The 26,050-nt window shown below is 43.6% G+C and overlaps 1 protein-coding gene across 6 annotated transcripts in view; it reads left to right on the forward strand.

Annotated features, from left to right (window-relative positions):
• llgl2 (LLGL scribble cell polarity complex component 2) overlaps positions 1 to 26,050 on the forward strand; it is a 154,655-nt gene that overhangs the window by 108,354 nt on the left and 20,251 nt on the right. For 4 of the 6 annotated variants that reach the window (XM_061810184.1, XM_061810186.1, XM_061810188.1 and 1 more), the window contains 5 exons: positions 7,356 to 7,503; positions 7,812 to 7,962; positions 8,037 to 8,153; positions 11,987 to 12,153; positions 24,285 to 24,549. In XM_061810184.1, coding sequence (XP_061666168.1) covers positions 7,356 to 7,503; positions 7,812 to 7,962; positions 8,037 to 8,153; positions 11,987 to 12,153; positions 24,285 to 24,549 — 848 coding nt within the window. Of the gene's footprint in view, positions 1 to 7,355; positions 7,504 to 7,811; positions 7,963 to 8,036; positions 8,154 to 11,986; positions 12,154 to 24,284; positions 24,558 to 26,050 lie in introns of all 6 variants that reach the window. The other 2 variants (XM_061810185.1, XM_061810189.1) reach the window with 2 other exon arrangements.

Here is a 26,050-nt window from a genome sequence, read left to right on the forward strand (position 1 = left end):
AAATTTTCACCGTAGGTGCATGTCCCTTGTGAGAAAGATAATCTAAAAATAAAAATCCTGAAATCACAATGTATGATTTCTTCAGCGATTTATTTGTGTGATACAGCTGCAAATAAGTATTTGAACACCTGAGAAAACCAATATTAATATTTGGTACAGTAGCCTTTATTTTGCAATTACAGAAGTCAAATGTTTCCTGTAGTTGTTCACCAGGTTTGCACACACGACAGGCACCGACCACTGTACAGCCACAACTCCGGTCGGCTGCCTCAGCAATGGAGGTGCGGAACATCGTCCACTCGGATTCATTTTCCCCCGCCTCCTCTGGGACATTCGGAGGTGGAAGATGAAACTCCGTTTGACAGGGGAATCTGTCAGATGTTCCAAGCAGACTCTCACAATACGTTTACCTGCCACATCTTATCTTCCCCAACATCGGAACCAACTCACCACCAGGTGGTTATCAGTTGACAGCTCCGCCCCTCTCTTCACCTGAGTGTCCAAGACATGCGGTCGCAAGTCCGATGACACGACCACAAAGTCGATCATCAAACTGCGAACTTGAGTGTCCTGGTGCCAAGTGGACATGTGAACACCCTTATGCTTGAACATTGTGTTTGTTACGGACAATCTGTGATGAGCACAGAAGTCCAGTAACAGAACACCACTCAAGTTCTGATCGGGGGGGGCCGTTATTCCCAATCACGCCCTTCCAGGTCTCACTGTCATTGCCTACGTAGGCATTGAAGTCCCCCAGCAGAATGATGGAGTCGCCAGAGGGGGCGGTCTCCAGCACTCCCTCTCAGGACTCCAAAAAGGGTGGGTACACTGCACTGCTGTTTCGTGCATAAGCAGAAACAACAGTCAGAACCCGTCCCCCTTCCTGCAGGTGGAGGGAAGCTACCCTCTCATCCACTGGGGTAAACTGCTCGGTGTCTCTCCCCGTGGGCAACTCCAGAGTGGAACAGAGTCCAACCCCTCTCAAGAGGAGTGGTGTCAGAGCCCAACTGGTCCGTAGAGGCGAGTCTGACTATATCTAGTCAGAACTTCTCAACCTCACTCACCAACTTGGGCTCCTTCCCTGCCAAGATGTGACATTCCATGTCCCTAGAGCTAGTTTCTGTAGCCGGGGATCGGATCGCGAAGGTTCCCACCTTTGGCCACCGCCCAGCTCACATTGCACCAGACCCCTATGGCCCCTCACAGGTGGTGAGCCCATGGGAAGCAGGACCCATGTTACCCTTTCGGACTGTGCCCGGCGGAACCCCATGGGTGCAGGCCCGGTCACCAGGCGCTCACCTTTAAGACCCACCTCCAGGCCTGGTTCCAGAGGGGGTTCCCTGGTGACCCACGTCCGGGCAAGGAAAACCAATATCCAATTTTTGTCATCATCATAGGTGGTTTTGGAGTTGTACTTTGTCTGGTCCCTAACCTATGATCTGTTTGTCACGGGTGACCCTAGTAGGGGCATGAAGCCCCGTACAACTTAGCTCCTTGGATCATTGGGATACACAAACCCCTCCACCACGATAAGGTGACGGCTCGAGGAGGGGAATACGGTACATTACGGAAAAAAAAAATTATGGAGAGTAAAATTCGTGAATATGTGGGGAAACAGTGTACCGCAAATGGACAAGGGCACACTGTAGTGGTGTAGTTTTATGAGATTTTATCACTGCATCGCTATTTTCACTTATTGTAGTACGTTACATCTGCCACAAAATTTCGTGAGGTTAGGTAGAGAAAGACCGGATGGGCAGTTGGTTTCGAAACTTTCATTGAGCCTTCACAGAATAGCTTCATGATAGGAACTGGAGTCTCTTTGCATGCCTAAGTTTGCTATCTGGTCATTGCTGCAGTGTTCAGAGACCTGGGGCCTCATGTTCAAAGACTTGAGTGGATTTCTTACTGAAAAATGGTGTACGCTCAAATACAAGAAAGATCGTCAGCACAATAATATCTATACCTAAGCATGAATCCACGCACATTCTCTTCGTACATCCCAATCAACTGAGAATTGAGCACACGTTGGAGTCGACTCCTCCTTGTCCACGCTGACATTCAAATACGCAAATCATATTTAAATGAACCCTGCACCGGCGATCCTACTCTTTCCATGATCAGAGAAAAGACAATTAGCTAGGTAATGAAGAAAAAAAAACTGAATGTCAAGTTGAGACAATGCTCAATGAAGTAGTGTAAAAAAAAAAAAAAAAAATTCTCTTTGGCTTGCTGTTCTCAGACATTAAAGTTCCACTGACGCAAAAATCACATTTTAAAATAGGTATGATCAAAACTACAAAAAACATTAAGCACTTTGATGATAATACCTGTCGCAAAAAGTGAGCTGGGAGCGTTTTATAAAAGCACAAATTTCTGTACGTCTGACTCAACACAATGCTCATCGCAGTGGCAGCCATATTTGTCTGTGACATCGTGTGCAGCAATCATACTGGAGCCCTGGCATTGAAAACACGCTGTGCCAAATACAATGGCAGATGAGCGAGAGCGATTTTTGGATTTTTCTGACGCCCCTTCTGAGACTAAAGGTCTTTTTGAGGAAGAAAACATCTCTGAAGTGAGTGAAGCGACTGGGGCCATTTTACCATATCGTTTCGAGGTATTTTTATATTGTATGTAGATCACTTCTCCACTAACAGAACCCCCAACAGACAGACGAGGAAAATGAGGGACCCAATGAAATATTCAAAATGACTAGCCCATAATTGTTTTATTTGCTAACTCTTTTACATGTCTTGTCTATGTTGAGTACTCAGGAGGTTCCATGCCGGGCAAAGTAAATATAATGGATGTTATCGAAAATCATCTAGAGCTATGTGTTATGTGTGTATTTATTGTTATTGTAATTATTCGTTCTTTCTTCTTCTATTTATTTTCCTTTATTACATACTATATTACTTATGTACTTTATTAAGTTATTATGACACAAATATTTTGCTACCTTCTGAGAGAAGGACTCTATTCCGTTGTCGGACGCGCAGTTCTAGAATGTTCTTATAAGGACGAGGATAGCTGTCGACAGAGCTTTTCTGTTAATACTGTTCCTTTTGGACAAGTACATTACTGCACTGTGCCACACTACCATTCCGTCTTTTGGACATTTGCTGGAGATAACATTTGCCCATTTGGAACATTCGTTCGACTATGGTGACTATAGGTCGTTTTGCTTGGTATCTCGTGTTACACGCGACTAAACTGTTTTACTAATATGTGGTTATATTTTTGTGTTACATTGTATTGTGTGTGATTAAATAGTCTTACATGCAAAAGTGCTTTGTTATATTTTGCTGGTTTGACCAAGGGGATTTATTCTAAATTCACACAACATACGCTCTAAACTGAGACAAATTAGTCACCCCCCCCTTTTTTTTCTTTTTTTTTTTTTTAAATAGCTCTATCCACACCTACCTGTCATTTGGAACCCACAAAGCTCTTGTCCTTTGCAATCCATTTTTCACGATGAATCGGGTCTTTTGTAAATGTGTGAAGAGTGAATCCAACCTTCCGGGTATTAGAGCAAAATCCAGCAACACAACAAGCCGGCATATTGGCAAAAACGTAGAAGAAAACTGCTAATTTGTTTCCTGTACAAGAGGTAAATTCTCTCGATCCTGCAGCTGAAGTTGTATGCAAAATACGTCATTAAATTGTGTGCCTATGGATGGGAAGAGTGAAGGGGGGTATCCATGGACAACGTGGAAAGGAGCCATACCTGTTGTTACAGAGAGCAGCAAATTGTGGGTGTATTCCACCCATTCGAGGTGCGCCGCGGCTCCAGGTGCTTTGGTCGCGTGAAGCCAAGCAGTCTAGAACGGTCTCCATATCCTGGTTGATCCTCTGTCTGACCGTTGGACTCTGGGTGTTGGCCCGAAGTTAGACTTGCCTTCGCCCCGATAAGGGAGCAGAACTCCTTCCAGAAGTGCGATACGAATTGGGGCCCCCTATCAGAAACAATGTCGGTCGGTAATCCGTGAAAACGGACGACCCCATCAAGCAGGAGTTCGGCAGTATGTTTGGCAGAGGGAATTTTCGGTAGTGGTATAAAATAGACCATCTCTGAAAATTGGTCAACCACCAAGAGGATGGCAGTGTTACCCTGAGAGCATGGCAGGCGCATCACAAAGTCCAGGGAGTTGTGGGACCATAGGCGTGAGGGAACAGGCAGAGGGCGTAGCTCACCCATCGGTCACAGGCGGGAATTCTTGTTGGCCATGCACACTGGACACGCGTTGACGTACTCATGTAAGTCTCTCCTGAGGTTCGGCCACCAAAACCGGTGTTCCATCACCGAACTCGTCTTAGCCATGGCGGGATGGCAAACAGTCCTATTAGTGTCAGCCCAGTCTTTGACACTCCCCCTCAGTGAGGGTACAACGAACAGTCGATCGGCGGCACATCCAGCTGGCCTGGGGAGAGTCTTTTAGAGCGTCCCTTACCCAGGTCTCGATCTCCCATGCGAAGCCCGAGACAAAGCAAGACTCAGGGAGGACTGGAGTATGTTCGGCCTCGGCTCGTTCACCCTCGTGGATCCGGGATAACATATCCGGCTTGCCGTTCTTCGAACCTGTACGAAACAACAATGTTAAGCGAAACTGGGTGAAGAATAGAGCCCACGTGGCCTGACGGGCATTCAGCCTCCTGGCAGTCCTGAGATATTCGAGATTTTTGTGATTGGTTAGCACCAGGAATGGTACCTGGGACCCCTCCAGCCAATGCCTCCTCTCCTCCAAGGCGGTCTTGACTGCAAGCAGCTCACAGTCCCCAACATCATAGTTCCGCTGCGCTGAAGTCAGGCTTTTGGACAAGAAGGCGCAAGGGTGTAGTCTCCCATTCCTCGCGCTCCTCTGGGAGAGCACCGCCCCCATCCCCGAGTCCGACGCGTCCACCTCTACGACAAATTGTCCCTCCGGATCCGGCAGGATGAGGACTGGAGCTGGCTGCTTCCCACTCAAATTGGTGGCCGATTATGGTTGTGACTCCTGCAGCTCTACCGGGGTGATCTGCAGATTCCCCTCTTCTAGAGTCCTGAAGCAAGCTGCGCCCCACTCCGTGCCCCATGCTATGATTTGGCCTGTGGACCAATCGGTGGGTGGGTTGTGTCTCTTTAACCAGGGGCTGCCCAAAATAACGTCACTGTTTCGGGAGTCAAAAACGTGAAAACTTGTGCGTTCGGTATGTGCTTCCGGAAAAGTCATGTTCAGGGATTGCATACGGTGCGTCACTCGGCACAAGAATTTTCCGTTAGCCGCATAAGCGTTGCGGAGTCATTGCATCCGGAATGTCTCTGCACCCAACAGGTCGACTACTCGCAAATTTAGCAAGTTCGCGTCTGACCCGGAATCTATGAATGCAGTAACTGTGCAGGTATGTCCACTTGCACTTGGCGTAATCTGCAGCAGAGACCGATTCGAGCCAGACTCAGTGAAGTTGACACTCACCCGTGTGGATATCTTGAGAGTGGGGCGCGTTGGCCTGACAGTCCAATGGACCACTATGTCACCCAGCCTTAGTAGCTGTAGTAGTAGTAGCATCGACCTTCTCGTTGCCGTCGTTGCCGCTCCTCAGCCGGGCCGTTGAGCGCCTTGACTCGCATAGGCTCTGTCACAGGTAGTGGCACCACTTGGAGTGCGGGCTGTGGTGCGAGTGCTCCTTGCTTCCCCACCTGTAATGAGTCAACACTTCCCTGGATAGCTAGCCTCTGATCCATCCTGAGGGTCAGGGCGATGAGCGAGTCCAGGGCAGTGGGCAGTTCCACTACGACGATATGATTACGAATCCTTGGTGAGAGTCCCTGAAGAAAGGCGTTGAGAAGAGCCTCCTCGTTCCACACCGCAGGTGTGCGCCTCCTCAATCAATGTTGGTGTGTAGGGGACCTGCACTCCCAGGGCTGGGACCGGCAAGACCATGACAATCGATGCTGTGGGGTTTAAACTGCACACAGATACTGAACTAAAAAAAGAAGTGGTCAGACATAAAGGTGGCTGTGGATTTAAGGAAAGCTGCCCACCAAGCAGAGGAACCGGCGTGGTGGGTCTCACCATTGAGGAGATAGTCGCTGCAATCATGGATGACTGTGCTCTCTTAGTGGGGGTTGGCTGACTGACCACCCTACAAGGTAAATACCATTTATTTTTAGAACTCAGAACTATTATGTTAATGCAGTAACCTACACACAGCCCTATGTGGTAAAGGCTCATGCATTGTTTGTATCATATTTGTAATAAATCTTGTGAATCCAAATAGAAGCACTGCAGCATTTTAAAGGATATCCAAAACTTTGCCTCCTCTTTGCTTACTCAATTATTTTTATATGCAGGGGAAGACCTGCAGTCACAGCCACCCTCTAGATGTTCTGAGGGTTTGTCCACTGTCCCCAGTGTGTCTGGTGTCACAGATGTAGAGGATTCCTCCACCATGCCTGGCATCACTGGTATCACAGACCTTGAGGATTCGCCCACCGTTGCTGGCATCTCCTCAGGCATCCCCAGCATCTCTGACGCAATTATGATCCAACAACTTGATGCTGACACCCACCCGACTGTCTGTGTCATCACTTGTGCACACTGATAAAAAGAGTGCTTAAAATGTACTTAATTTGAACATGTTTGTACATTGGATGCACATGATGGAAATGCTAAAATATTTTCCCCCTCTTCTAAAATATCATTGTACAGTACATGTAGAGTTCAAGTTAAGGACTTCTGAGGATTTTTCTTTTGTTTTTCAAGTGAATGTGCTGGAGTCACAGAGACAGGGCAATCGGCGGCATAAGTGATCACCTTGTTCAATTAATTGGTATCCTCAAATATCAGTGATTCATTAAATACACTGGTTAAAAAACTCATTCAGAGTCCTTGCCTCAATGTTACTCGCCATTAATTTTTCATCAATGCCAGTTGTTAGCCTCTGATGTGCAAATTTATTACAGCAAGTATTTCCCAGCATCACCTCTGTCGCCAAATCAATAACAGCTGTAGAAACATGGCTACACTAGCCATGAAGTGATCATGAGGCACTATACATTTCCAGTCTTTTGACTTTATACATCTGAACTTTAATGCGAAAAAGAGCATTCGACACATTTTGGTGCATACACACCTTTTGAACATGAGACCCCAGGTGAGGTTATGTATGCTGTACACCCAGAAAATGTGTGTTGTGCTCTTCAACCTGTCCACACCACTTCTGTTCAGTTCACTTATGGTGTAATTTGCTGTTATCAACATTCTCATTTTGTTTTGTGACTGTGTGAGTATTTTTGATTTTATTTTACTTATTGCTGTTGTCACTTATTAATTAATTTGTTTTGTGTGGTAAAATGGCTTTTTCTCTAGATGCACTCTAAATCCCAGTGACCATCTTGCCATGGAGGGTCCTCTGTCTAGGGTGAAAAGCATAAAAAAATCCCTTCGGCACTCCTTTAGACGAATCAGGCACAGCAGAGTGTCACTACGGAAACAACATGTCAACAACACTGCCAAGGTAAAGATTAAAAAATTAAGTTAAGCTTTTTTTTTTTTTAATTGGTACGTCTGCTTAGTTTCATGAGAATAATCGACATACAATACACCTCATAGTGGTTTGTATTTTCTCATTGAGGTTAATAATGACATAGTAACAATAGTTATTACATTTATAAATATTTTCACTCTCGCACATCCAAAGTGACGATTTATTGATTTGGGCGGCTAAAAGGTCCGAATCAGAATGTCTTTCACTTCCCATAATGTCAACATATTCCATTTTTGTTTTTTGTTTTATTTTTATTAAAAATTCTAATAATTTGCTAGAAGCTCCAGGAGGCGAATGCTCATTTGGAGGCTGAACTGTCCAAGACGGAATTAGCTCCTATCCAAAGGAAGGTTGAGGCTCGTTCTTCAGATGATTCTTTCACTGGTTTGGTGCGGATACTTTACTTTGCTGACACCTTTCTCTCAGACAGTGAGTCACCACTTTCAACACATCATTTCAATATACAAAGTGATTTGTTCTCATCCCTTTCCCTTATTTTGTAGGTTCACATAATACACCTTCCCTTTGGGCAGGGACCAATGGGGGCTGTGTATATGCAATTATACTTCGTCTTCCTTCTGTCGAGCACAGGACAGATGAGCCCATCACTGCACACCCTGGTGAGATGTTAGTTGGGGATATGATAGCTTTGGTCATCCATCCACTGTGCAGCACTACATTGCATTACACAAGAAATACAAAGAAAGTTATAAGACTTTTTTTTCAGGATAATTAAAAAAAGATTTGGTTTACCCTTCTTTGAGACATAACCTTACTGTCGTGAAAGGTTTTTTGTGTCCCAATGATCCTAGAAGCTAAGGTGCCTGGGCCTTGACGCCCCTGGTAGGGTCACCCATGACCGGGACCAGACAAAGCGCAGCTTTATTAACTGCGATGATGAATACAAAAATTGGATCGAGTTTTCCCTGACTCTGACGCGGTTCACCGGGGCCCCACTCCGGAAGTGGTCCTCAAAGGCCAGGCCTGCACTCATGGGTCTTGGCCGGGCACAGCCCGAATAGGTAACGTGGCTCCCACTTACTATGGGATCACCACCTGTGGGAGGGGCCAGATGCAGTTCTCTTGAGAGGGATTGGACTCTCTTCCACTTTGGAGTTACCCATGGTGCGAGGCGCTGAGCAGGCGTGGGTATACTTATTGCCCCTTGGCTCAGCACCTGTTATGTTGGGGTTCACCTCAGTGGATGTTGGCTGCCTTTTAGTCTGGTTACAGGTCCGAACTGTTGAATGTGCCTATGCATCAAACAATAGCATAAACCACCCTTTTTGGAGTCCCTAGAGAGAGAGTGAGAGCGCTCCCACTGGGGAATCAATTGTTCCTATGGCAGAATTCAATGCTCATGTGCGCATGGACAGTGAGACCTGGAATGTCGTGGTTGGGAAGAATGGCTCCCCCCAATCAGAATCCAAGCGGTGTTCTGATACTGGACTTCTGTGTTCGTCACGGATTGTCCACAATGAACACCGTGTTCAAGCATGGCATTCAAGCAGTGTCCACATGTTCACTTGGCACCAGGACACCGTAGGTTGCAATTGAAGAGTTTGTTTTCAAAACGAGACAAAGGCATTTTTTTTCAGATTTACTAAACTCGCGCCAAAATTATCCATTCGGAGCTGGATAATTACAAATAATAATAAAATAAATAAATAATAATGGATAATAACAAAACATCCAACTTTGGCTGTCCCTCTAATGAGCTAGTTTCTAATCCTATCCAACCAGTGCACCCCAAGCGAGAACCTCAACATCTTCATTTCTGCTACCTCCACTTCTGCTTCCTGTTGTTTCTTCAGTGGCACCGTCTCGAATCCGTACATCATGGCCGGCCTCACCACTGTTTTGTAAACTGTGCCCTTCATCCTAGCAGAGACTCTTCTGTCACATAACACATCAGACACCTTTCGCCAGCTGTTCCAACCTGCTTGGACCCGTGTCTTCACTTCCTTACCACACTCACCATTGCTCTGGATTGTTGACCCTAAATATTTTAAGTCGTCCACCCTCGCTATCTCTTCTCCCTGTAGTCTCACTTTTCCCCCTCCACCTCTCTCATTCACGCACATATATTCTGTTTTACTTCGGCTAATCTTCATTCCTCTCCTTTCCAGTGCATGTCTCCATCTTTCAAATTGTTCCTCTGCATGCTCCCGGCTTTCACTTATCATCTGCGAACATCATGGTCCAAGGGGATTCCAGTCTAACCTCATCTGTCGCCCTATCCATTACCACTGCAAACAGGAAGGGGCTCAGAGCGGAACCCTGATGCAGTCCCACCTCCACCTTAAATTCTTCTGTCACACCTAAGGCACACCTCACCATTGTTCTGCTGCCATCATACATGTCCTGTACTATTTTGACGTACTTCTCTGTCACGCCAGACTTACGCATGCAGTGCCACAGTTCCTCTCTTGGTACTCTGTCATAGGCTTTCACAAGATCCACAAAGACACAATGTAGCTCCTTCTGACCTTCTCTGTACTTTTCTACTAGCATCATCAAGGCAAATAATGCATCTGTAGTACTCTTTCTAAGGCATCAAACCATACTGTTACTCGCAGATACTTACTTCTGTCCTGAGTCTAGCCTCCACTACTCTTTCCCATAACTTCATTGTGTGGCTCATCAACTTTATTCCTGTATAATTCCCACAGCTCTGAACATCGCCTTTGTTCTTAAAAATGGGAACTAGTACACTTTTCCTCCATTCTTCAGGCATCTTTTCGCCCGCTACTATTCTATTGAATAAGTTGGTCAAAAACTCCACAGCCATCTCTCCAAATTGCTTCCATACCTCCACCGGTATGTCATCAGGACCAACTGCCTTTCCTTTTTTCATCCTTTGTAGTGCCTTTCTGACTTCCCCCTTACTAACCATTGCCACTTCCTGGTCCTTCACACTTGCCTCTTCAACTCTTCCTTCTTTCTCATTTTCTTTATTCATCAACTTCTCCAAGTATTCTTTCCATCTATTTAGCACACTACTGGCACCAATCAACACATTTCCATCTCTATCCTTAATCACCCTTACCTGCTGCACATCCTTCCCATCTCTGTTCCTCTGTCTGGCCAACCTGTAGAGATCCTTTTCTCCTTCTTTCGTGTCCAACCTGGTGTACATGTCTTCATATGCCTCTTGTTTAGCCTTTGTTACCTCAACTTTTGCCCTACGTCGCATCTCGATGTACTCCTTTCGCCTCTCCTCAATCCTCTAAGTGTCCCACTTCTTCTTCGCTAATCTTTCTTTGTATGACTCCCTGTATTTTTGGGTTCCAGCACCAATTCTCCTTCTCCCTTTTTCTACCAGAAGACACACCTGCCTGTCTCTCTGATTACCTTGGCTGTCGTAGTCCAGTCTTCCGGGAGCTTCTGCTGTCCATCGAGAGCCTGTCTCACCTCTTTCCAAAAGGCCGCACAACATTCTTCCTTTCTCAACTTCCACCACATGGTTCTCTGCTCTACCTTTGTCTTCTTAATCTTCCTACCCACCACCAGAGTCATCCTACACACCACCATCCTATGGTCTTGAGCTACACTCTCCCCTACCACTACTTTACAGTCAGTAATCTCTTTCAGATTACATCGTCTGCACAAAATATAATCCACCTGCGTGCTTCTACCTCCGCTCTTGTCGGTCACTATATGTTCCTCCCTTTTCTGGAAATAAGTGTTCACTACAGCCATCTCCATCCTTTTTGCAAAGTCCACCACCATCTGTCCCTCAAAGTTCCTTTCGTGGATGCTGTAGATACCCATCACTTCTTCATCGCACCTGTTTCCTTCACCAACATGTCCATAACAATCTGCACCAATCTCAACTCTCTGTCTGGAATGTTCAGAACCACTTCATCTAGTTACTTCCAGAATTTCTCTTTCAACTCTCAGTCACATCCTACCTGTTGGGCATAGCCACTAATCACATTACACATAACACCCTCAATTTCAAGTTTCAGCCTCATCACTCTATCTGATACTCTTTTCACCTCCAAGACCGGCCTACAGATTGCACTGGTTTGTGCCCCCATAGGGCTGCATTATACTTGAATTGTAATTACTTGGGTGAAATACATTTTGATTGATTTTCCCTTGGATACGCAAGTTTGAATATGCTTTTTCATTAATTTGTGTTATTTTTGGTGGTAAATGAAATGTAGCAAGCCAGATTTTTTTTTTGCCTCTCTACATCATGAACAAAGTCATTAATTACAAAAACAGTTATTAAAGCAGACAGATTTAGCAGAAATGTTGTAAAATGTAAATATAGAAATGTAAGTGGTCAATGTTTCAATGATTTTGCTTTTCCTTCACTTTTGCTTTCAGTTCTTTTTCCTGCTTTTGGTGAAATTTCGTTCATAGTCGTGGTCACAATATCACAAAACTGCGGAGGATTTGATTTGTGTGTTCTGTCTTCTTCCACTTCTTTCCTCTTTGGCAGAAAAAGAAATCCAGCTCATGCATCGGGCCCCTGTTGTTGGCCTCATCGTATTGGATGGTCACGGTTCTCCTCTCCCTGAGCCATTGGAGGTAGCCCATGACCTTGCTTGTTCACCTGATACGCAGGGGGCCCATCACCTTGTTGTTGTATCTGAGGAACAGTTCAAGGTGAGGATCACACAAAAACAAAAATCTTTCGGTAAAACTGATGCTATGTTTACTTGATATTGCATTTACAGGAAACCATTTATCAAGGGGATTAAGTTCCTGAAGCCCCTATAATAAATGAAATGCATAAAGTACTAACCATTATTTATGTAACCAAACAAATCCCAATGGAATAATTTGGAAATAATTTTCAAACTATATGTAATTGAATTGGCTGACAATAGACAAAATTTAAAGTTCAAGTTTTCCAAAGTGGTGCTCACTGGAGTGGTTCACAGCCGAGTGTGAATTGACTGGGTATAGACTCAGCACCTCCAAATCTGATACCATGGTCCTCAGTCGGAAGAGGGTGGTGTCCCCTCTCCAGGTCGGGGATGATATCCTGGCCAAGCAGAGGAGTTCAAGTATCTTGTTCATGAGTGAGGGAAGAATGGACCAGTAGATCGATAGGCACTGCAGCGTCTACAGTGACGCTGGCCAAGCAGAATGCAGCTTCGGTGGTCACTGAGGCAAAAATCCGGGCGCGGGAGGAGTTTGGTGAGGCGATGCAGAATGACTTTAGGACAGCTTTGAGGAAATTCTGGTCCACCATCCGGCGTCTCAGGAGGGGGAAGCAGTGCACCGTTAACAATGTGTATAGTGGGGACTGGCCGCTCCTGACCTCAACTCGGGATGTTGTGAGTCGGTGGGGACAATACTTCGAAGACCTCCTCAATTCCACCAACATGCCCTCCCACGAGGAAGCTGAGTCTGGGTGCTCTGAGGCAGGCTCTTCTAACTCTGGGGTTGAGGTCACCAAGGTGGTTAAAAAGCTCCCTGGTGCCAGGCCCCGGGGGTGGATGAGATTCGGCCGAAGGTCCTCAAGGCTCTGGATGTTGTGGGCCTGTCCTGGTTGACACACTTCTGCAACATCGCGTGGACATTGGGGACATTGCCTCTGGATTGGCAGACTGGGGTGGTGGTCCCCCTTTTCAAGAAGGGTGACCAGAGGGTGTGTTCCAACGATAGAGGGATCACACTCCTCAGCCTCCCTGGTAAGGTCTACTCAGGGGTACTGGAGAAGAGGGTCCGTCGGGAAGTCATGTCTCGGATTCAGGAGGAGCAATGCAGTTTTCATCCTGGCCGTGGAACAGTGGACCAGCTCTACACCCTCGGCAGGATCCTTGAAGGTACCTGGGTGTTCGCCCAACCAGTCTACGTGTGTATGTGTCCCTTTGGGAGTCCTGTGGGGGGTTCTTTGGGAGTATGGGGTACTGAACCCCCTGATAAGAGCTGTTCGATCCGTGTACAACCGCTGTTTGGTCATTTGATTTGGTTGGTTTGGTTTGTTTGGTCCGCATTGGCGGCAATGAGTCGGACTCGTTTCCGGTGAGAGTTCCCCCAAGGTGGCCCTTTATCACCGATTTTTTTTCATAACTTTTATGGACAGAATTTCTAGGCACAGCCAAGGCGTACAGGGTGTCCGGTATGGTGGCCTAAGCATCACACCTCTGCTCTTTGCAGATGATGATGTTCTGTTGGCTTCATCAAGCCATGGTCTCCAGCTCTTACAGGAGCGATTCATAGCAGGGTGAAGGGGCTGGGATGAGAATTAGCACCTTCAAATCGGAGACTATGGTCCTCAGTCGGAAAAGGGTGGAATGCACCCTCCGGGTTGGGGATGACATCCTACTCCAAGTGGAGGAGTTCAAGTATCTTGAGGTCTTGTTCATGAGTGAGGGAAGAATGGAGCGGGAGCTCCAGAGACAGATCAGTGCAGTGTCTGGAGTGATGCGAACTTTGTGTCGGTCTGTTGTGGTAAAGAGGGAGCTAAGTCAAAAGATGACGCTCTCAATTTACCAGTCGATCTACGTTCCTAACCTCACCTGTGGTCACGAGCTGTGAGTTGTGACCGAAAGAACAATACAAGCACCCCGAATGAGTTTCCTCTGCAGGGTGTCCGGACTCTCCCTTAAAGGTGGAGATAGAGATAGAGATTGAGGGGAACCTGATGAGGTGGCTGGGGAATCTGATCCGGATGCCTCCGAAGCGGCTCCCTGGTGAGGTGTTCTGGCCATATCCCACCTGAAAGAGACACCGGGGATAACCCAGGACACACTGAGACTGTTTCTTGGCTGGCCTGGGAACGCCTCGGGATCCCTCCAGAAGAGCTGGATGAAGTGGCTGGGGAAAGTGAACTCTGGGTCTCCCTGCTAAAGTTACTGCCCCCGCGTCCCGACCTGGAAAAGCGGTGAAAAATGGATGGATGGATGGATGGATGGATGGATGGATGGATGGATGGATGGATGAATGGATTGATGGATGGTTGGATGATTTGGAAATTCATAATTATTAATTTGATGCCTGCAGCATGTTCCTTACAAACTGGGGCAGGGGCATAATTAACGCTGTTACATCCCGTTTCTTTTTAACAACACTTAGTGAGCACACTAAGCTAAACACTAAACACAAAGACAATCAAAACTGGTGAACGGATTGTTGGCCCCGCCCTACCCACCCTTGCATGCCACCTGAAATAGAACAAGAGCAGGCAGGATCCTATTGGTTCCTCCTCATCCTGGCCACACGCTCATCTTGCTCCTTCCATCTGGTAAGTGTTACTGATCAATGCAAATCAAAGCGAGCAGGCATTCCAACAACTTCTGACCTCTTACAATTAAGTTATTAAATTCTTGAATGGCCAACATATAATTCCACTGCAGCATGCTGCTGGTTTTCTGCCTCAACTTGCTGTTGTCACACCCTGCTGGGCCAATTAGTATTATATACAATAGACTATCACACAACTCATCACTTTAAACTGCACTCCTTGAAGTCCTGACACCCTTTGCACAATTTTCATTGCACTGGACTATCCAGTCTGAGGCAACTCCGCCAGACTAAAGAGATTGCATATTGCAGTGGGGACAGGGCTCTTTACAATCTCACTAGAAATCAGATGACTAAAGAAATTATAATTGCAAAGAAAGACTATGCAGTTAAACTGGGAAAACACCTCAACGCTGATGACTCCAAATCAGTTTGGCACAATCTATAATCGCTCATTAACTACAAGCGTCGTTGACCCCCGGTAGAAAACAAGAGTTGGCTAGCTGACGACCTAAATAGCTGTTACTGGAGATTCGAAATAGACATACACTCCGCACCCACTAAGCCGTACCACCTTCCACTCCACTTTCCTCTCCACCGTTTTAGCATCAATGTTGGGGATGTTAGACAAATCTTAAAACAACAAAAGATCAACAAAGCACCGGGCCCCGACCTTGTGTCCCCATCCTGCCTCTAAGTCTGCGCAGACCAATTTGCTCCTGTCTTCGCTTCTCTAGAACTTTGTGAAGTACCAGCCTGCTTCAAACGCTCCACCATTATACCGGTCCCCAAAAAAGCAGTAGTCTCAGGTCTTAATGAGTCCAGGTCTGTTGGCTTGACATCATGTCATGAAGTCCTTTGAACGCCTTGTGCTGGACCACCTCAAGAGCGGCTCAGCTCCTCAGTTGGACCCACTGCAGTTTGTCTATTGACCTAACAGGTCTGCGAATGATGCAGTCAGCATGGGTCTGCACTTCATCCTTGAGCATCTCGACTATAGAAATGTCTCTTGTTCTTTGTTCTTGTTGCTTTGTTGTTCTTTGTTCTGTATGTCGTACTCGGGCAGCACCGTCTCCCGGAGAAAAATTCCTTGGGTATTTTTTTTTTTTTTTTTTTACACACTTAGTCAAATAAAGCTGATTCTGATTTTGATTCAATCCTCTAAAGGTAGAAGACTCTGGATCCTTACACAACTTTGCAAAACTGTGAGTTCTTATAAGAAAAAAACATTTTTTTGAGAAATTTGTGAAATTCTTCATTCCTCATCACATATGCTTTACTAGGGTGGTAATTACTACCGGAGAAAAATTCCTTGTGTGCTGTGACAAACTTGGCCAACAAAGCTGGTTCTGATTCTAATTGTTGAAACTTTGTAGGTGGAATTCTCTCACGTTCATGCTTGATGTACAGCTTCAGTTACTCAACAGTTGTGGACTCTGTTGTATTTTGTGCTTCAAAACCTGTGTGTACCTTTCAGCATTAATGGTGCCTTCACAGATGTGTTACCTATGTCATGCGCACTAACAAAACCAATTATAATCCTAAATGCTTGCTTTTGAACTGATAACACACCGGTGCTTTTTAATGGTCCTTTTTTTTCTTAGCCCAGAGGACACAATATCCATGATTGCAAAAACTATTTAAAATGTGGACTCGTCAGGCCACAGCGCAATTTTCCACTAAATGCCATTCCATTTCAGATGATCCCAGAGAAGCCAGCAGCGTTTCTGGGTGGTGATATACAGAGGTAGGAAAAGTATTGAGGCCCCCTTAAATTTTTCAGTCATATTGCAGTCTGTAACATTCAACATTCATTTCATTCCTTATGAATGTACACACAGCACCCGTATTGACAGAAAAAAACTAAAATGTAGGAATTTTTTCAGATTAAAAAAAGAAAAACTGAAATATCACTCAGCCATAATTTAGACCAAACTGGCGGTCTGCGGGCCATTTGCGGCCTGGGAGATATTTTGTGGCCACCACCTCAATATGAAAGTTAATGCTAGTCTGGCCCTCAAGTCTAACAAGAATGAAGGACAATCGACAGTCAATTGATCTTTTTTTTTTCCTTATGAGAACTCACAGGTGTGCAAAGATGTGCAAGGATTCAGTCTCCTAGCATGCCCATTAGCGCGATAGTCCAGTGCAATGACAATTGTGCAAAGAGTGTCAAGATGCAGTTTAAATTGACTAGCCATGTGATAGTCTGTCATATATATTAATGCTGATTGGCCAAGTAGGGTGTAACAAGAACTCAATTGTAAGTTAGTTCTTCAAGAGTTTGATAACTTAATTGGAAGGGTGAAGAAACTGTTGGAATGCCTGCTAGTTTTGATATGCATTGATCTGTAGCGCCTACCCGATGGAAGGAGCTAGAAGGATGTGGAGGATCTGATAGGATCCTGCCCGCTTTTGTCCTAGTTCTAGTGTCATGCAAGTTCTTAAGGGTGAGTAAGGTTGTGCTGACAATCAGTTCAGCAGTTTTGATTGTCTGTTGTAATTCCCAAGAACTTCAAGGTCTCGACGGTGGACACAAGACAGTTGGACAGCGTGAGAGGCAGCTGTGCTGAAGGGTGCATCCTGAAGTCCACAATCATTTCTTGTCTTTAGTGCGTTCCAGGTTGAGTTGGGCACGTAAAAGCTCCAGCCTCTTCACTTCCTGTCGATACACAGACACATCACCATCTTTGATGAGCCCGATGACTGTGTGTGGCCTCTACCAAGTTCAGCGAACTACGAACTACCTGTACATGTAAAATTGCTCAAGACCGAACACCTTATGTTTGAAACTATCCACTTTTCAAGTGAGCAAAACTATTGGGACATACTATTAAATCAACTTAAAGTAGATAACATTCTTTATTTGGTGACATTACCCTTACGTGGAATAACTGCAGCAGACCTGCTACCCTTTGACTTCACCAGACATGTATTCTTCAATGGTTTTCTAGGCCTTGACTGCAGTCTCTTTCAGTTCTTGTTTGTTTCTGTGGTTACTCCCCCCTTAGTCTTCTCTTTAGGAGGTGAAGTGGAAAGGTCTGATGTTTGACTTGGCCAATCTAAGTTCTTCCACTTTCTCCCACTCATGAAGTCCTTTGTTGTGTTGGCAGTGTATTTTGGGTTGTTGTCTTGTTGCATCATGAAGCGTCTCCCGATTAGTTTGGGTGTAAATTGCCAAACAAAATGGTTTTGTAGACTTCAAACTTTATTCTGTTGCTACTATCATGGGTTACATCATCAATACTAGTGAAGCCGTTCCAGAAGCAACCATGCAAACCCATGCTATGATGTTACCTCCACAATGCTTCACAGATGATATTTTTGTGTTTTGGATCATAAGCTGATCCTTTTTTCCTCCATACTTCGGCTTTTCGATCTGTTACATTCCGAGTTGAGGGAAAAACCCAGAACCTAACTTGATCAAATTGTTCCTATTCTCCCATTACCAAATGAAACCAGGCACCAAGTTACAAAGTTTACGATGTTTTATTACAGCTTCAGAGAGAGAAAAAAAAAGACCTTGGAACCCTCCTTTGGCCAATCACCTGGGAACAATCACATTAATGCACCATTTCAGCTGGTCCCACCTGTTCATAAATGGGCCACATACACACACATCTCTGCACCCACTTCAACCAAAGGAGAAAACCGCACCACAAAGCAACCAAGCATGTTCGTAACACCAAGCATGAGCGTAACACCTCCCCAGCTAAAATTCAGAATCAGCTTTATTGGCCAACTATGTAAAATCACACAAGCAATTTTTCTCTGGCAGTTGGTCCTGCCCTGTTATGACATTCAAAACAAAGAACAAGAAACAACAAAACAACAAGAACAAAAAACATGAGACATTTGTTTTTATAGGAACTATTCTCTATAAGTCTTGCAAGATGTAAAATCTTCTTGATTTAGAATAGGTAAGAGATAAGTATGTTAACGTCCCACATTGTGTTAAGCTTGTACAGAGTGCCTTTACCCTTTCACGGATCCCATTATAGACCAGTGAAATGTAAATTGTGCAAAGGGAGCAGTTTAAAGTGACGAATCGTGCAGTCAACAAAATAAAAAAAAATTACTAATCCAAAGACTGATTGGACCAGGAGGATATGAGTGTCCTAACATGGCACAAGGCAGAAAAATAGTAGGCTCACTGATCAAGAATTTAATGACTTAATTGCCAGAGGGAAAAAACTGTTCAAAATGCCTGCTACTTTTGACTTTCATTGATCTGGAGCAATTTCCCGACGATCAAAATCAAACATGTATCCCTTAATACATGTTTAAATCAATAAGAACGGGATAGTACGTCATCCATTACATAGTCTAAACCTTTTTGCTAATGAATCTCAATGTTAAAATCCTGCAGCAGGATGATCACTACATCAAACGCTGTTTTGCAGTCGAGTCAAAAATAATAAGTGGTTTATTGTGAGAGATGACTGCTGTCAGAGCAGAACTTGAACCAAGGTATACTTCAAAATTTTGGAACACCAAGAGTAATCTCAATGGTACTTTAATTGAGTTTTTTTCATCTTTTTGAAAAAGAAAAACAATGGGGTGATTAATCCCGTGCTTATCCTCATTCAGAAGTACCACACCTACCCCAACTGAGTTGCCATCCACGTCCAATTTAAAGGGATCCTCAAAACGTGGGGCAGCTAGCAGAGGACAGTTTTGGCTTATTCAAATGCCAATTTCCCCAGACTCCTGACTCCTAATCTGAATCCCCTGACTATATACAGAATTTTAGATATTGCTAATCTTTTAAATGGAGCTACACATCACTGTGCTATCCAGCCATCCCTAAGAATCAGTGCAATTCACAGATAGATTGGGGTACAGGGAAATCAATAATTAATTTGACAGAAGTTAATTTTGATCTCACAGTCCATAAAACTCTGTTCCAAAACATTTGCCGTTAACCGTGATACTTCTTTGCAAAATCCAATCTGGCTTTTCCAATTCTTGTGTGTTGCATCTTGTTGTAAAACCTGCGTAGTTGTTCTGTCAAAGTGGAACAGTGGAATGTGATACGGTCAACCTTACCCCGTGGAGTTTGGCAGTGATCTCACTGACTGCTGTCCTTTGGTGTTTCTGTCATTGACTGCTGTTGATACACTTGACTCCCCTTTTTGATATATGTTGCTCACTAGTTTTTCTCTTTCAGAATATTGTTGATGTGTTGGCTATGCCCAATATTTGTGCAAAAGGTCTGATTGATTTTCCTACTCTTCTCAGCTTCAAAATTGTTTGCGTTTCTCCTCGAGAACGCTCTCTCGTCTTCATGTATTCATTAACAGCACATCCAGTTTTCAAAGGTAAAAACCAAAAGCAAGCACTATGTAAAATTTCAGTCAGTCCAAAAGACAACAGTTGAGCAACTACAAACACCCATCACTCATGTTCTAATACTTTTGCTCTGATAAGAAATGTGTTGCGTCAAACAAAAGGTACTCTGTCCTGAGTTGAAATAAAAGATGGAATTCTCAACTTTTTTCTCATATTCATCTTTTGATCTGTAACCTTGAGTGAAGAAAAGGAGTATTTGAACAGCCTGCTATTTTGCAAGTTCTCCCACTTAGAAATCATGGAGAGGTCTGAAATTTTCATCATAGGTGCCTATCCACTGTGAGAGAGATAATCTAAAATGAAAAATCCCGAAATCACAATGTATGATTTTCTAACGAATTGTGTGATACAGCTGCAAATAAATATTTGAACACCCGTCTAAAAGCTAGAATACTGACCCTAGTCCACCTTTAAAAGTCCACCTCCACTCCATGTATTATCCTGAATCAGATGCACCTGTGTACCAAATATTAACATTGTTTTTCTCAGGTGTTCAAATACACAAATAAATCGTTAAAAATCATACATTGTGATTTCTGGATTTATCTTTTTAGATTCTCTCTCAGTGGACATGCACCTACGATGAAAATTTCAGACCCCTCTAGGATTTCTAAGTGGGAGAACTTGCAATATAGCAGGGTGTTCAAATACTTATTTTCTTCACTGTAAATGGTGTCAGTATACAACAAAAACTAAAGAATTGACCTTGCCTTTCCAGTACTTTTAGACAGGATTCTATACATAGAAACAAACTGAGTTAACTGACAATAGTTTTTTGAAAACGTCTGACACCATGTGGCAATATCCCTTATACGATGGTGTTTTTCATACAGTACCACCTGAGCGATCGAAGGTCATGGATATTCAACATTTCTGCCTTGCTGCTTACATGCAGGGATTTCCCCATATTCTGTGAATCTTTTGATCTTATGGTTTGTAGGACTCGTTGCTCAGGTAGTTATTCATAATGTGGTGAACCTCACCCATCCCTGCTTGTGAATAACTGAGCCTTTCGGGGATCCTCCTGATATAGGTAGTCATGATACTCACCTATTTCTAATTCACCTGTTCACCAGTGGAATGTTCCAATCGGTTTCCTTTTGAGCATTCCTCAACTTTCCTAGTCTTTTGTCGACCCGATTTTTACAATGTGTTGCAGAAATCACATTCAAAATGAGAGAATATTTGAAAAATAAAATCATGTTTATCAATCTGAACATTAAATATCTATCCTTTGTTGTATACAGTATTCCTTTGCTACATTGTGGTTCACTTTACGCAGCCTCACGATTACACAGATTTTTTTTTTTTTTCAATCTCATCCATGCCATGTGTCCTGATGCAAAGTCCCGGCCATCGGCAAATGCTTTAAATGCTGTATCAAGTGTATTTAATGCCAGCAAGGGCTGGTTCGACAAATTTCAGAAATTTTTTGGACTCAAAAGTGCTTCTCTGCACGGAGAGGCTGCCTGTGAGGAAACTGCTGTGGGATGGGCATATGTGAACAACTTTAAAGCCATCATCATGAAAGGGGGATATAAGTGTGAAGAGGTTTTTGATATGGATGAAACAGGGTTATTTTGGAAATGAATGCTGTCTTGCACCTTTATAGTGAACTCTAAAAAACTAAATAGAAGAATGCTTTGCCCGTTTACTGGATGCACAGCGGAAAATCTTGGATGACAAAAGTGATGAATATGGACTGGTTCAAATACTCTTTCATCATGGAGTTCTAGTGGTATTTGAGAGGAAAAGGACTTGACTTTAAAGTGCTGCTGCTCGTAGACAACACCAGAGGCCATGCTGATGATTTGTTGTCTGATGATGTGCAAATCAAATTTCTGCCACCACACACGACATCACTGATTCACAACATGGACCAAGGTGTGATCCACACTATCAAGGCCCTCTATATGCGCAACACCCTGCAACATCTTGCTATCCTATGCTATGGACTTGATTAAGATTTCGATACTGAGAATGGTGGTCACTGGTGTGAATACAGCATTGTGTCATTGAAGAGATGAAAACCAAAACTTTGAATGCCCGCTGGAAAAAAAAAATGTGGCCAGCGGTAGTGAAAAATCCCACTGGATGATCTTCTGAGGAGCTGCGTAACTCTGCGGTACAGCTCGGTGGAAACTGTTTTAATGAAATGACTCCTGATGACTTTAATGCCCTGTTTGATGGCCACTCACAACCACTGGCTGATGAAGACCTGGCAGATTACCAAGTCAGCAAGCGAGGATTAGGAAGAAGAGGAAGAAGAGGATGCAAGTGTCGAGAAATACAAGGAGGATGGACTTACACTTGATCATTTAACAACGAGATGTGAATAGCCAATGAACTTGAGTTGCACAAGAGTGCCCTTACCCATTCGCGGTTCCCCTCGTAGACAAGTGGAATGAAAATTGTGCAAAGGGTACAGTTTAAAGTGACAATTTGTTCGATACTCTACAGAATATATTACTAATACTAATAATGATTAGACCAACAGGATGTCAGGATGTGTCCAAACAACGGCTCAAGGCAGAAGATAGTAGTTCGCTGATCCAGAATTTAGTTACTTACAGTAATTGCCAGAGGGAAAAAGCTGTTTAAATGCCTGCTAGTTTGGACTTGCATTGATCAGTCGCGCCTACCCGACGGAAGCAGCTGGAAGAGCTGGTGGCCAGGATGTGGAAAGTCCAAAAGGATCCTGCCTGTGCTGGACCTAGTTCAAGTGGCGTGCAAGTCTTCAATAGTGGGTAGAGTGGTTCCGACAATCCAATCAGCGGTTTTGATTGTCCGTTGCATTCGGAGTTTGTCATTTTTTGTGGCGGCTCCAAACCAGACCGTGACGGAGTTAGACAGTACTGATTTGATGACCGCTGTGTAGAACTGTCTCAGCAACTCTTGTGACAGCCTGTGCTTCCTCAGAAGCCACAAGAAGTACATCCTTTGCTGGCCGTTTCTGAGGATAGAGTTGATGATCGTCTCCCACTTCAGATCCCGTGAGACTGTAATTCCCAAGAACTTGAAGGTTTTGGGGGTTGACACAAGACTGTTGGACAGTGTCAGGGGCAGATGTGGTTAAGGATGTCTCTTGAAGTCCATAATCATCTCCACAGTCTTTAACGCCAGGTTGAGTTCCCCGTTGCTCCCATGAGCTGCACATCAAGCAACAGTGGGCGACAGGAACTTTGTTTAAGCTGACATCGTGAGAAATTCACCTAGGGTCTCACAGCCACCTCTTTTTGAGAAAAATCAGCACTCACTCTTGATGTGAAACACATGTTCATGATAATATATAATAATATGCTTTATGTACATTCAAAGCTTCAAGTTGAAATCTTAAGTTCCAAAATTGAAACATCAATCGCTAAAGAAGTAATCTTGAATCTGGTTAAATTGTGAAATGTCTGATTGATCAGATCCAACATTTCTAGAAGCCAAAGTAGAATAGAATAGAGATTATATTAGGGTTTCAGAAGAGAGAAATCGAAGGCTCTTGTTTAAGGCTAGGCTAAGCTCTCCTGATTTTAATTAGCTCTATTTTTATTTTTATTTTTTTACCCAATTCATTGCTGCCTTCTAATCTTAATGCATAGCACACAAATACTGAAAAGGGAAAAGTACAACAACAAACCTCAGTAGTTCATCTGTTCTGTGGAGTAAGAGCCCCGAGTCTTCCTTTTTTTCTGCTTAAATAGTGTTGGATCAGCAGTGCTGAGCTTTTTTTTAAATTACTGATTACAAACACTGCATCACTGAACATGTATCCTATCAAGAATGAATTCAGACCTTTGTTGTCGTCAATATCCATCTTCACTCTTCGCTCTATCTGGATAGTCCGGATGAGGGATCCTTCGACACTATGTATTGAAAAAAAAGCTAAAAAAAAAAAAAAAATCACTGAATTTGCAACTAGTGAACTGTGATATAGCTGGGGAACTGGATGAAAAATTGTGCTCCAGCAACAGCACATCTCTCACGCAGTTGCAGTAGTGATTACATGTGGACCTTTTGTGAAATTAAATAATTTTTTAAATTAAAAATTTTAAATTAGTCTCAACTGGCTACTAAATTCTGTCATTTTAATATGATCACAGAAGTTTTCATTTTCTAGCTTGTAGTAGAGCTGAAATGGAAAACAAATCAAGAACTGGGTAATATTACCTGCATACAGCGCTGTACTTTCTTTTATCCAGGTTTTCACCCTCCCTAAAGTGAGTGCCAAGATGAAACTGAAGCTGACAGCTATTGATGGCTCTAGAATACGGCGGGTTGGTGTGGCCTGGTTCGGTAGCAGTCAGTCAGAGCATTATGGTGAGAGTGGCCTGGTGGTTCTGACAAATCAAGGTGACCTTCACGTGGTATCATTACCGGGGGTGAAGCTGCAGGTGCGTTTCCCCTGTATCCGCAAAGAAGATGTAAGCGGCATTGCTTCCTGTGTCTTCACAAAACATGGGCAAGGTAAAAATGTAAGCAGGTCTCAGTCACTGTAAAAGAAACTTTTGCTGGCATACTACAGAATGTTGTGTATTCCTGCATGTTCATTGTCCAGCTCCTGTGGATTAGTTTTTTTTTTTTTGTTAATCCTTCTCTTCTGTTTCGCTTATCCTCACAAGGATTGTGACCGTATATTTATATTTATTATAATTTTTTTTTTAAATGGGGGGGTGTACGCGCGCATGTGTGTGTGTAAAAGTAAGTACAAATAAATATAAACATTTGAAAATAAAAGTACAATTAAAACGGTGTACAGTGCAAAAAATAGAAGAAAAGTGTAAATACTCACCTACATTACCTGTGTTGGCAATATATTCCATTTTTGTACAGCATAATAGCTAAATACTGCTTCAACACGTTTGCTTTGGATGCTGCATTCCACCATTTCACATGAGTCAGTCGATCTCAGAGCCCGACTGGGTTTGTATTCAATAGGCATTTTTTCATGTATTCAGGACCAAAACCACTTAGTGATTCATAGACCTGTACCAGACCTTTAAACTCTATTCTAAAGCTGACTGGATGCCAGTGTAAAGACATTAGCTTTGGCGTATTAGAATTTATATGCTCTGAACTTGTTCTGGTCAGAACCTGAATGAGCTGCAGCTGTTTAATGCTTTGATAGATTCACATTTTAGTCTCAAATTCTACTTTCTTAATGCCATATCTCTTTGACAAACTTTCTGTCCCTTGTAATTACAGCGATGAAAAATACCTGATCTCCATCAGAGTCTGAGTTACCCCAAGCACTCTAGTAAACATGCAAAGTCTTGGTTCTTAACAAAGTTAATGTAATGGAATGGCGAGCCCAATCCCCGGACCTTAATCCAATCAAGAATTTGTGGAGTGACATCAAAAATGCTGTTTCTTAAGCAAAACCAAGAAATGTAAATGAATTGTGGAATGTTGTTAAGGAATCAGAGTGGAATAACAGCTGAAAGCTGCCACAAGTTTGTTGACTCCACGCCACGCAGATGTAAAGCACTTATAAAAAAAAAAACTGCAGTCATACAACTAAATATTAGAGTGATTCAAATGATTGGTAAATCCTAAAAACAAAAAATTTTGTAAAGTTTATAAAGCCAACGGCAGACTTCTGTTTTTACACACCCCTTTCAACAAATTGCCCAGTTGCACAGCCATAAGAGTGTGTATATCATGAATGTTGGGTCTTTTTGGTTTTCTGAGCATCTACTCCACCCACCGGTAACTTGTTTGACATGTAGCAATGAAAAATGTACTGAAAACGTGGATTAATCTGGTTAGTTACATTGGACTGCTATTATTTTGAGCACTACTATAATTAAAGGAGTCTTGAGAAACATTCATCTCTTCATTGTACAATTGGGAGAGAACCAGTTAAAAACCTCAGGATTGAAACATTGCACTTTTGTTTTTATATCAATGAAATCTCACTTCATTACCTCTGATTGCTATTTGAGGACATCCAGACCCCATGTGTGTA

Source organism: Syngnathoides biaculeatus, chromosome 22 (genome assembly GCF_019802595.1).
Source record: "Syngnathoides biaculeatus isolate LvHL_M chromosome 22, ASM1980259v1, whole genome shotgun sequence".
Classification (NCBI taxonomy): domain Eukaryota; kingdom Metazoa; phylum Chordata; class Actinopteri; order Syngnathiformes; family Syngnathidae; genus Syngnathoides; species Syngnathoides biaculeatus.